The sequence below is a fragment of the Oncorhynchus mykiss genome, chromosome 26 (genome assembly GCF_057628025.1).
Source record: "Oncorhynchus mykiss isolate SJ-2025 chromosome 26, ASM5762802v1, whole genome shotgun sequence".
Taxonomy (NCBI): domain Eukaryota; kingdom Metazoa; phylum Chordata; class Actinopteri; order Salmoniformes; family Salmonidae; genus Oncorhynchus; species Oncorhynchus mykiss.
Window position 1 is genome coordinate 31086237 of NC_143047.1, and position 9880 is coordinate 31096116.

The 9880-nt window shown below is 45.0% G+C and overlaps 1 protein-coding gene across 1 annotated transcript; it reads left to right on the forward strand.

The window, feature by feature from the left end:
* The first annotated feature begins 113 nt into the window (after window positions 1-113).
* Window positions 114-4961, forward strand: LOC110514838 (anti-apoptotic protein NR13). The gene is made up of 3 exons (XM_036963424.2): window positions 114-220; window positions 1202-1672; window positions 3443-4961. The coding sequence occupies exons 1-3, from the start codon at window positions 164-166 to the stop codon at window positions 3563-3565; spliced, it is 651 nt and encodes a 216-aa protein (XP_036819319.2). The 5' UTR covers window positions 114-163; the 3' UTR covers window positions 3566-4961.
* The last annotated feature ends 4919 nt before the right edge of the window (window positions 4962-9880 follow it).

Consider the following 9880-nt stretch of genomic DNA (forward strand, 5'->3'; position numbering starts at 1 on the left):
GAAATGACGAAGAGGATGATGATATGGAGACAGGTAACGTTATTTCCATGACATCTGATTCTCTTCTAGCGGAACAATACAATTCAGGGAAATGCCATTTTTTGTGACGTTGCTTAGTGAGTATAAAGTCTGGCGAGAGCCTGGTGAGGCGGAAATACGGTTGATGACAGCGATCCTCCTTCCGTCTGTACGTGGAGAAAGCAGTCTGATCGCTGGGAGGGTGAGCTTTTTGTTAACTTTTTCCTACCTAGAATATGCGATTTATTTTTCTTCAACTATTCTTGGATAAGCGTATCAAGCTTCGGTTTTACAGATTGAGTGAATGGATCGATGCGGTTTGAGCCACTGATGTTGTTCGCTGCCTTGGTTTCTCTGGTCCTTTGTGTCAATCAGTACTACACTAGTTAGCTTTCAGCTGCTAGCCAGAAATGTCTAACGTTCGCGAGAAGCCCTACTTACTCATATCCAAACCATGACTGGTTATCTATTTTCCAATGTTGATGGTGACAAGAAAATGTAAAACAATCCAACCACTTAACGTTAATTTAGCTAGCTAGATTGCGATGTGTGTGACAAGTACAAATATGTCAATGTTCAAGTCAATTCAATTTTCTTTATACGGTACTGTAGCTAGCTAACGTATTAGCTCTAGCTACAACCCTTGTTTCTTTCATGCCTCGTCCTGAATTAATCCAGACTTAAAGGGCTCTTAAATTAGATTTGACTGGCTTGCTCACATAGCCAGTTATTTAGCTAGCTAGTTACAAAGCTACCTAGCCAACTGTGTACCGTTCTATTTACAGATTAGTTCAAGCTTGCTATGTGGTCTATGCAGCTCATTGGAAAACGTAGCTTTGCTTTCAGTTTTGAGTACAAGCCTCTACTTGGTATTGCACAGAGGATGTCACCTCTTTGGGATTAGATTGAGGTTGTTTCCAATAGACCATGTAGGGTGGGTTGTGGAGTGAAGCCTGCTGTATAATGTATTACCTTTTAGGCATAACAATATGAATATTGAGAATGTTTCCTCTATAGTCTAGCCCCTGCAGTGTGGGCTGTGAGAAATTAACTGCATGTGATAATGTATTGATAGTGTTTCCTGTATTTATCATGTCGTGCTGCCTGTGGAAAAAAACTGTAGCAGAGGCCCTTTCTGATATATAGGCTATAGATGATGTATTAACTGTATGTCTTCCTGTAGACCATGTCATGCGGGCTGTGGAAAGAAACCCTGGCAATAGCAGAGGACTACCTGTCTGTCTGCAGTATTATCCCTGCCAGTGGGTCCCGGAAAGCCCCGCCTGGTCCTCCTCCCAGCGACTCGGCTGCAGCCATGCGGCGCCAGGCCCGGGACATGGAGGCCAAGCACCGGGCCCGCTTCCATGCCCTGGCACACAGCTTCCTGTGCCAATGCGGGCCGGACCCCTGCGCCTGTCTGAGGAGGGTGATGGAGGAGCTGGTGGGAGATGGACAGATGAACTGGGGGAGGGTGGTCTCTCTGTTCACCTTCACTGGTGTGCTGGTCAGAGAACTACAGGGAGAGGACACAGACCAGGGGCTGGGTAATGGCATGGAGCTGGGGGGGAAGGAGAGCTGCAGGGCACTGGCGGAGACCATAGCAGACTACCTAGGAGAGGAGAAGAGTGACTGGATGCTGGAGAACAAAGGCTGGGTAGGTTTGAGCAGTAAGCATCACACACATGCGCTTATGGACACATATGCACGCACACACACAGGATCATTGATTAAGCTGGTGGGAATTAGAGATGGGAATCTGGGCTCATGTCAGCAGCACTAGTTCTCTGTCAAGCTAAGAGAAACAGTTGGACAATGACACCTTCTATTGTCAATAATGTCTGTTTCAGACACCTTGTGGCTTCTTGCTATGTGGCTGCTGTGTTTGTGCTACCAACACAATGTTCTGGTCTAATCCAGAAATGACTGCTTAAAACGCAGGATTTTTGTGGTACAAGAAATATGACAATATTGGGGACAGTTTCCCAGACAGATTAAGTCTAGGGGCGGAAGGTAGCCTAGTGGTTAAGAACATTGGGCCAGTAACGGGAAGGTTGCTGGTTTGAATCCCAGAGACAACTAGGTGAAAAATCTGTCGATGTCCCCTCGAGCAAGGCCTTAATTCCTCCTGTAAATCACTCTGGATAAGAGCGTCTACTAAATTACTGTAAAAGTGTCAATGTAGTTCTGGAACCTCAATGGAGAATTCCCACAATTTGAAATTGTCTGGGGCCCTAAATTTGCCTTTTTTTTATTCTTTTTTTTTTAACCCCTTTCTCTCCCCAATTTCGTGGTATCCACTTGTTTAGTAGCTACCATCTTGTCTCATCGCTACAACTCCTGTACGGGCTCGGGAGAGACGAAGGTTGAAACACAGCGCGCATCCAACCCAGAAGCCAGCCGCACCAATGTGTTGGAGGAAACACCATGCACCTGGCAACCTTGGTTAGTGCGCACTGCGCCCGGCCCGCCACAGGAGTCGCTGGTGCGCGATGAGACAAGGATATCCCTACCGGCCAAGCCCTCCCTAACCCGGACGACGCTAGGCCAATTGTGCGTCACCCCATGGGCGCGAACCCAGAGTCTCTGGTGTGACAGAGACTCTGCGCCACCCGGGAGGCCACCAAATTTGCCTTTTTATGCTGTTGTGTCACAGTAGATTTATAAATGTATGCGGGCTGTGGAAAGAAACACTTCAGTCAATACAGAGTGATTTTACTGTGGTGTGGACTATAAACCCTGGTTGTCTGAGAGGTCAAAGGTCTACCTGTCACTTTAAAGCGGGTTTGTCCAAGGTCAACACAGCCAGTATAGTCATATAAAGTGGATCAGGGGTAGTGGGGTTACTGGGGTACTCCAAAACAACATAGGACTGTAGTGCTGGGGTAGCAACAACACAGCTGCAGCTCAATTTGTTGACTGCTTTTGTGAATTAACCACCACCCCCCCCCCCCCCCTAGCCAGCTGGTCCCAACAGCCGTATGTACCGTCTCTAACGTAACAGTCTAGTGACCTCCAAGCACACAACAATCGTTAATACTCAAAAACTAGTCTGGTTCAGAACAACAAATAGACTGATGAACACAACCAGCTGGGTCTGGATCAGAACAACAAATAAACTGATGAACACAACCAGCTGGGTCTGGATCAGAACAACAAATAGACTGATGAACACAACCAGCTGGGTCTGGATCAGAACAACAAATAGACTGATGAACACAACCACATTTTGAGATTTGCCTTACTAATCACGACACAGGTCTGTTATAGCAGGGTCTGAAAACACGAGAGGAAATGGGGCTTTTTGAGCAGTATTGAACTAAGTTTCTTGACTTCCTTATTTTGATCTCTAGCCTGGTCCTTTGATACACCATCGTGACCTGAATAAGTGTTCAATAAAATATATGGATCTAATCTTCTCTTCTAGGAGGGCTTCTGTAAGTTCTTCCACACAGCAAGAGAGGTGAACCAGGACTCGTCCATGAAGACTGCCCTGTTTGCTGCTGCTGGCGTGGGCATCGCAGGGTTAACCTTCCTCCTGGTCCGCTAACACACAGCACAAGCCCTGCTGCATCATCAGTCTCATTTCAAAGTGATGGCCGTGTGGTAGGTCTTCAATGGGTTAAATGGTGTCACAACAGGGGCAAAACACTGTCTTGAAAATGAGGGGTGGGGGGAGAGACTAACTTAGGGCCAAAATATCTTTTTTTGAATAGTGGATGAGACATGTCCCCCTTCACCCCCTGGTGAGTTACGCCCATGTGTCACACTGAAGCAGGATTCCATTACATGGTTTAGTTTCATTCATCAACTGAATGTTTCCACATCTTTCAGTCTGCAGTAATACCTTCAACTATTACCAACTCTATGATTCAGTCATACTTAGAGATTGTACCACAACAAACTAAAGGCCTTCTGAAATGATGGAATATGTGAATATTATTAGTTTACATATCTTTCCGCTGTTATGCTATTAAAATATAGTATTTTGTCAAAGCGAGAGCACAGGGACCACATGTTGTGTTGACCACAACTGGACTACTATGGTTGGTTGCATTCTGTTTGACCGTGCAGCTACACAGATGACCATTTAGATGTGGATGGCTGCTTCTCAAATGGGGTCTTCATCCCTATATCAGGGCTATTCAAATCCAAGCCTGACGTAGTCCTGCTTTTCTGTTCTACCTGATCATTAATGGCACCCAACTGGTGTCTCAGGTCTAAAGCCGTTCCTGGTAAGAGGGGAGGAATGAAAATCAACAGTGGAACTGGCTTGTTGGTCCAGATTTCAATATCCCTGACCTATATAGAAATGGGGTGGCATTTGGGGACAAACCCCATCATTTTGTCCACTGCTTAGTGTCCTGACTTGTTTTTATGAATGTCCCTCTTGCCTTTCTACTTCAAGTAATGTGTGTGTGTGTGGCAAGAATATTTTTTAGTGTAATAAACATACATTAATATATTATATTTATATGAAATAAAAATGTTAAGTTGCCATCTTTGCATTGCCCCTTGGTAGATTTCATTGTTATTTTGTAGTTTACCTTTTTCTCTCTGTCTCGTCATGTTAGACATCCATTTCTAGTTTATAAAAACAGGGTTCTTCTACTCCAGGCCCGGAGGTCCACATTACTGCCCGATTCTTTTCTACCTGCTAATTGATTGGCCCCGTCTCTGAGATGATGAAAACCAGAAGTGTTCAGGTCCTCCAGGCCTGTAGTTAAATATCCTTGGTCTGTCTGTGTAGGTTTCTATCAGTGTCTGAGATGGTATGTAATGTTTTTCAGGGCTTTACAGACAGTGGTGCTACAGTGTGAGATGATATTAAGCATGTCTGCCTCAGACCAATTGACTAGACATGGTCTGCATTGCAAATGCACCCTGTTCCCTATAGTGCGTGACTTATTTATGTCTTTTTCTAAATAAAAAGTTTCAGTCATGGAGTTACAGTACTGTCTTTTGTTAAAGGTGAGTGTGAGAGACTGCAGGATGGTAAAGACACTGATAGTCCAGGAGTCCTTTTGGTTTCACTTTGACTTCAGAACTCTTTCTGACTTCTTGTTACGGTCACTAAGTGTTTATCAGCCTACACACTACCCCTCATCTCCCCCATCATGGTCTTGCAGGCCTCCGGCTCCACATCTCGTCTCTCCGATACTCTTCTCAGAATAAAAGCGCTGACTTGTATCCTGTTACACAACTGCAGCTACTGCTATTTTAGATGCAACTAATGGTACTTTAGTCACCGTCACATACAAGGCTGTGGTTACTGCTGTTCTCTACACACTCACCACAAGCCTTCTAAGAAACACAGCCATTGCTGTGAGAAACACAACTTTGTCTTTCACGGAGTCACATTTGTCTCAATAGTTTTTGCTAAATGTATTTCTGGTGAATTGGAAATCCAGTGTTTTCTCCTAGCCAGAGAATTCAGTCCTACGCTCAGTGACGCTACAGCGATGAGACTTGTCTGTCAGTGAGGGGGCGGGATTAGACCAGTGCCGTAACCATTCGGTCTTATCCTTGTCTACCAGGATGAGATGTACGGACAGAGACTGAAACCTCTTAACTAATGGCACTTTAGTCACCATCACATACAAAGCTGTGGTTACCGCTGTTCTCTACACGTAGCCACAGCAAACCTTCTAGGACGCTGCAGTTGTCTCTTGTTACACAAGTCAGCACTTTTTATTCAAATTCTGAGAAGTGTATCGGAGAGACGAGATGTGGAGCATGAGGCCTGCCCCATCAAGATGAGATCAGATAGTGACAGACTCTGAAATAGCACAAACTACTAGCTATCAAGATGAGATCAGATAGTGACTGAGACTCTGTTATTCAAGAGTGTCACTATCTCATCTTGATGATCGTTACTAGTTTCCGTTATGCTGGCTTTTAACGGTTTTGGCTTTCCATCTGATATACACTTTTATCATGTTTATTCTCACACACACCCCTGAGCCATGGGAAGAGCAGTATTATCTGCTGCTTCTCCAATCTGTTTATACTATCAGCACTGTCTGCTGACCCACACTGTACACACAAGCCTGGCTCTCTGACTAGCCGGCACTCACCCCAAGCAAACCTTGCAAATGGGTTTGACCCCCTTTCACTGCTTCCCATACAATGTCTCTCTGCCCAGAGTAGATTTCTGGCTAAGAGTGACTGTTTAATGTCACCAAAAGTCTCTGGGATGGAGGAGGGGTTCCAGAGTGAGTGATGGAGGTAAGCGTGTATAGCATTGTATATCTGAACCATCAAAGGGTCTGTATAGCCCTCGGCCTCTCAGACCCTCAGAACATGCAACACTGAGACTGACCTGATTTCCTACCATAGAACACATACAACATACTGAGAGCTGAGCTGATGTTGTCAATGTGTGACTGTTATATCCTGTTGACATGTTTTCTCCCAGTAGACTAACAGCAGCCCGTCACTGCTGTGGTTCATCATGGGGAACTGGCTAACATATTAATACCCAGTTATTATCACTAGTTCTATTGACACTGGCTGTTTAGATGATGGATTATAGAGATTACTGATGAAGGGGGACATCCTTACTGGCTCCCAGATGGGACTCTCGGGACTGAATCTCAAAAACAAGCAAAGGGGGAGGGGGAATTGGTGAGAGACCAGGATGGAGAGAGTGTGAGGAATGGAGAGGCAGCGAGTCAGACAGAAGTCTGGGGGTTTGAGAAACATGTTAAACTCTCTGACCTCAATGACCTTAGACACCCAGCAGAATGATCACTGACCTTAGACACCCAGCAGAATGATCACTGACCTTAGACACCCAGCAGAATGATCACTGACCTTAGACACCCAGCAGAATGATCACTGACCTTAGACACCCAGCAGAATGATCACTGACCTCAGACACCCAGTAGAATGATCACTAACCTTAGGCACCCAGTAGAATGATCACTGACCTTAGGCACCCAGTAGAATGATCACTGACCTTAGACACCCAGCAGAAGGATCACTGACAGACACCCAGCAGAATGATAACTGACCTTAGACACCCAGCAGAATGATCACTGACCGGCTGATGTCTGGGCTGGGGACTGATGCTAGTCATGCTGTGTTGGTATCCCTAAACTGGACAGGTGACAGTGAATGATATCTATAGACTGGAGAGGGGACAGTGAATGATATCTATAGACTGGAGCGGGGACAGTGAATGATATCTATAGACTGGAGAGGGGACAGTGAATGATATCTATAGACTGGAGAGGGGACAGTGAATGATATCTATAGGCTGGAGCAGGGACAGTGAATGATATCTATAGACTGGAGCGGGGACAGTGAATGATATCTATAGACTGGAGCGGGGACAGTGAATGATATATATAGACTGGAGAGGGGACAGTGAATGATCTCTATAGAGTGAAGAGGGGACAGTGAATGATATCTATAGACTGGAGCAGGGACAGTGAATGATATCTATAGACTGGAGCAGGGACAGTGAATGATATCTATAGACTGGAGCGGGGACTGTGAATGATATATATATAGACTGGAGAGGGGACAGTGAATGATATCTATAGAGTGGAGAGGACAGTGAATTATATCTATAGACTGGAGAGGGCACAGTGAATGATATCTATAGACTGGAGAGGGGACAGTGAATGATATCTATAGACTGGAGAGGGGACAGTGAATGATATAGACTGGAGAGGGGACAGTGAATGATATAGACTGGAGAGGGGACAGTGAATGATATCTAGACTGGAGCATGGACAGTGAATGATATCTATAGACTGGAGAGGGCACAGTGAATGATATCTATAGACTGGAGAGGGCACAGTGAATGATATCTATAGACTGGAGCGGGGACAGTGAATGATATCTATAGACTGGAGAGGGGACAGTGAATGATATCTATAGACTGGAGAGGGGACAGTGAATGATATAGACTGGAGAGGGGACAGTGAATGATATCTAGACTGGAGAGGGCACAGTGAATGATATCTATAGACTGGAGAGGGCACAGTGAATGATATCTATAGACTGGAGAGGGCACAGTGAATGATATCTATAGACTGGAGCGGGGACAGTGAATGATATCTATAGACTGGAGAGGGGACAGTGAATGATATCTATAGACTGGAGAGGGGACAGTGAATGATATAGACTGGAGAGGGGACAGTGAATGATATCTATAGACTGGAGCATGGACAGTGAATGATATCTATAGACTGGAGCAGGGACAGTGAATGATATCTATAGACTGGAGCGGGGACAGTGAATGATATCTATAGACTAGAGCGGGGACTGTGAATGATATATATAGACTGGAGTGGGGACAGTGAATGATATCTATAGAGTGGAGAGGGGACAGTGAATGATATCTATAGACTGGAGAGGGCACAGTGAATGATATCTATAGACTGGAGAGGGCACAGTGAATGATATCTATAGACTGGAGCGGGGACAGTGAATGATATCTATAGACTGGAGAGGGGACAGTGAATGATATCTATAGACTGGAGAGGGCACAGTGAATGATATCTATAGACTGGAGAGGGCACAGTGAATGATATCTATAGACTGGAGCGGGGACAGTGAATGATATCTATAGACTGGAGCGGGGACAGTGAATGATATCTATATACTGGAGAGGGGACAGTGAATGATATAGACTGGAGAGGGGACAGTGAATGATATCTATAGACTGGAGCATGGACAGTGAATGATATCTATAGACTGGAGCAGGGACAGTGAATGATATCTATAGACTGGAGCGGGGACTGTGAATGATATATATATAGACTGGAGAGGGGACAGTGAATGATATCTATAGAGTGGAGAGGGGACAGTGAATGATATCTATAGACTGGAGAGGGCACAGTGAATGATATCTATAGACTGGAGCATGGACAGTGAATGATATCTATAGACTGGAGAGGGGACAGTGAATGATATAGACTGGAGAGGGGACAGTGAATGATATCTAGACTGGAGCATGGACAGTGAATGATATCTATAGACTGGAGAGGGCACAGTGAATGATATCTATAGACTGGAGAGGGCACAGTGAATGATATCTATAGACTGGAGCGGGGACAGTGAATGATATCTATAGACTGGAGAGGGGACAGTGAATGATATCTATAGACTGGAGAGGGGACAGTGAATGATATAGACTGGAGAGGGGACAGTGAATGATATCTATAGACTGGAGCATGGACAGTGAATGATATCTATAGACTGGAGCAGGGACAGTGAATGATATCTATAGACTGGAGCGGGGACAGTGAATGATATCTATAGACTAGAGCGGGGACTGTGAATGATATATATATATAGACTGGAGTGGGGACAGTGAATGATATCTATAGAGTGGAGAGGGGACAGTGAATGATATCTATAGACTGGAGAGGGCACAGTGAATGATATCTATAGAGTGGAGAGGGGACAGTGAATGATATCTATAGACTGGAGAGGGCACAGTGAATGATATCTATAGACTGGAGAGGGCACAGTGAATGATATCTATAGACTGGAGCGGGGACAGTGAATGATATCTATAGACTGGAGAGGGGACAGTGAATGATATCTATAGACTGGAGAGGGGACAGTGAATGATATAGACTGGAGAGGGGACAGTGAATGATATCTAGACTGGAGAGGGCACAGTGAATGATATCTATAGACTGGAGAGGGCACAGTGAATGATATCTATAGACTGGAGAGGGCACAGTGAATGATATCTATAGACTGGAGCGGGGACAGTGAATGATATCTATAGACTGGAGAGGGGACAGTGAATGATATAGACTGGAGAGGGGACAGTGAATGATATCTATAGACTGGAGCATGGACAGTGAATGATATCTATAGACTGGAGCAGGGACAGTGA

Excerpts from the sequence above, each read along its gene's own strand:
- LOC110514838 (XM_036963424.2), top strand. The coding sequence starts at position 164 with ATGACAGCGATCCTCCTTCCGTCTGTACGTGGAGAAAGCAGTCTGATC. Across the intron at positions 221-1,201 it reads GCAGTCTGATCGCTGGGAGG|ACCATGTCATGCGGGCTGTG; the intron begins GTGAGCTTTTTG and ends GTCTTCCTGTAG. Across the intron at positions 1,673-3,442 it reads TGCTGGAGAACAAAGGCTGG|GAGGGCTTCTGTAAGTTCTT; the intron begins GTAGGTTTGAGC and ends CTTCTCTTCTAG.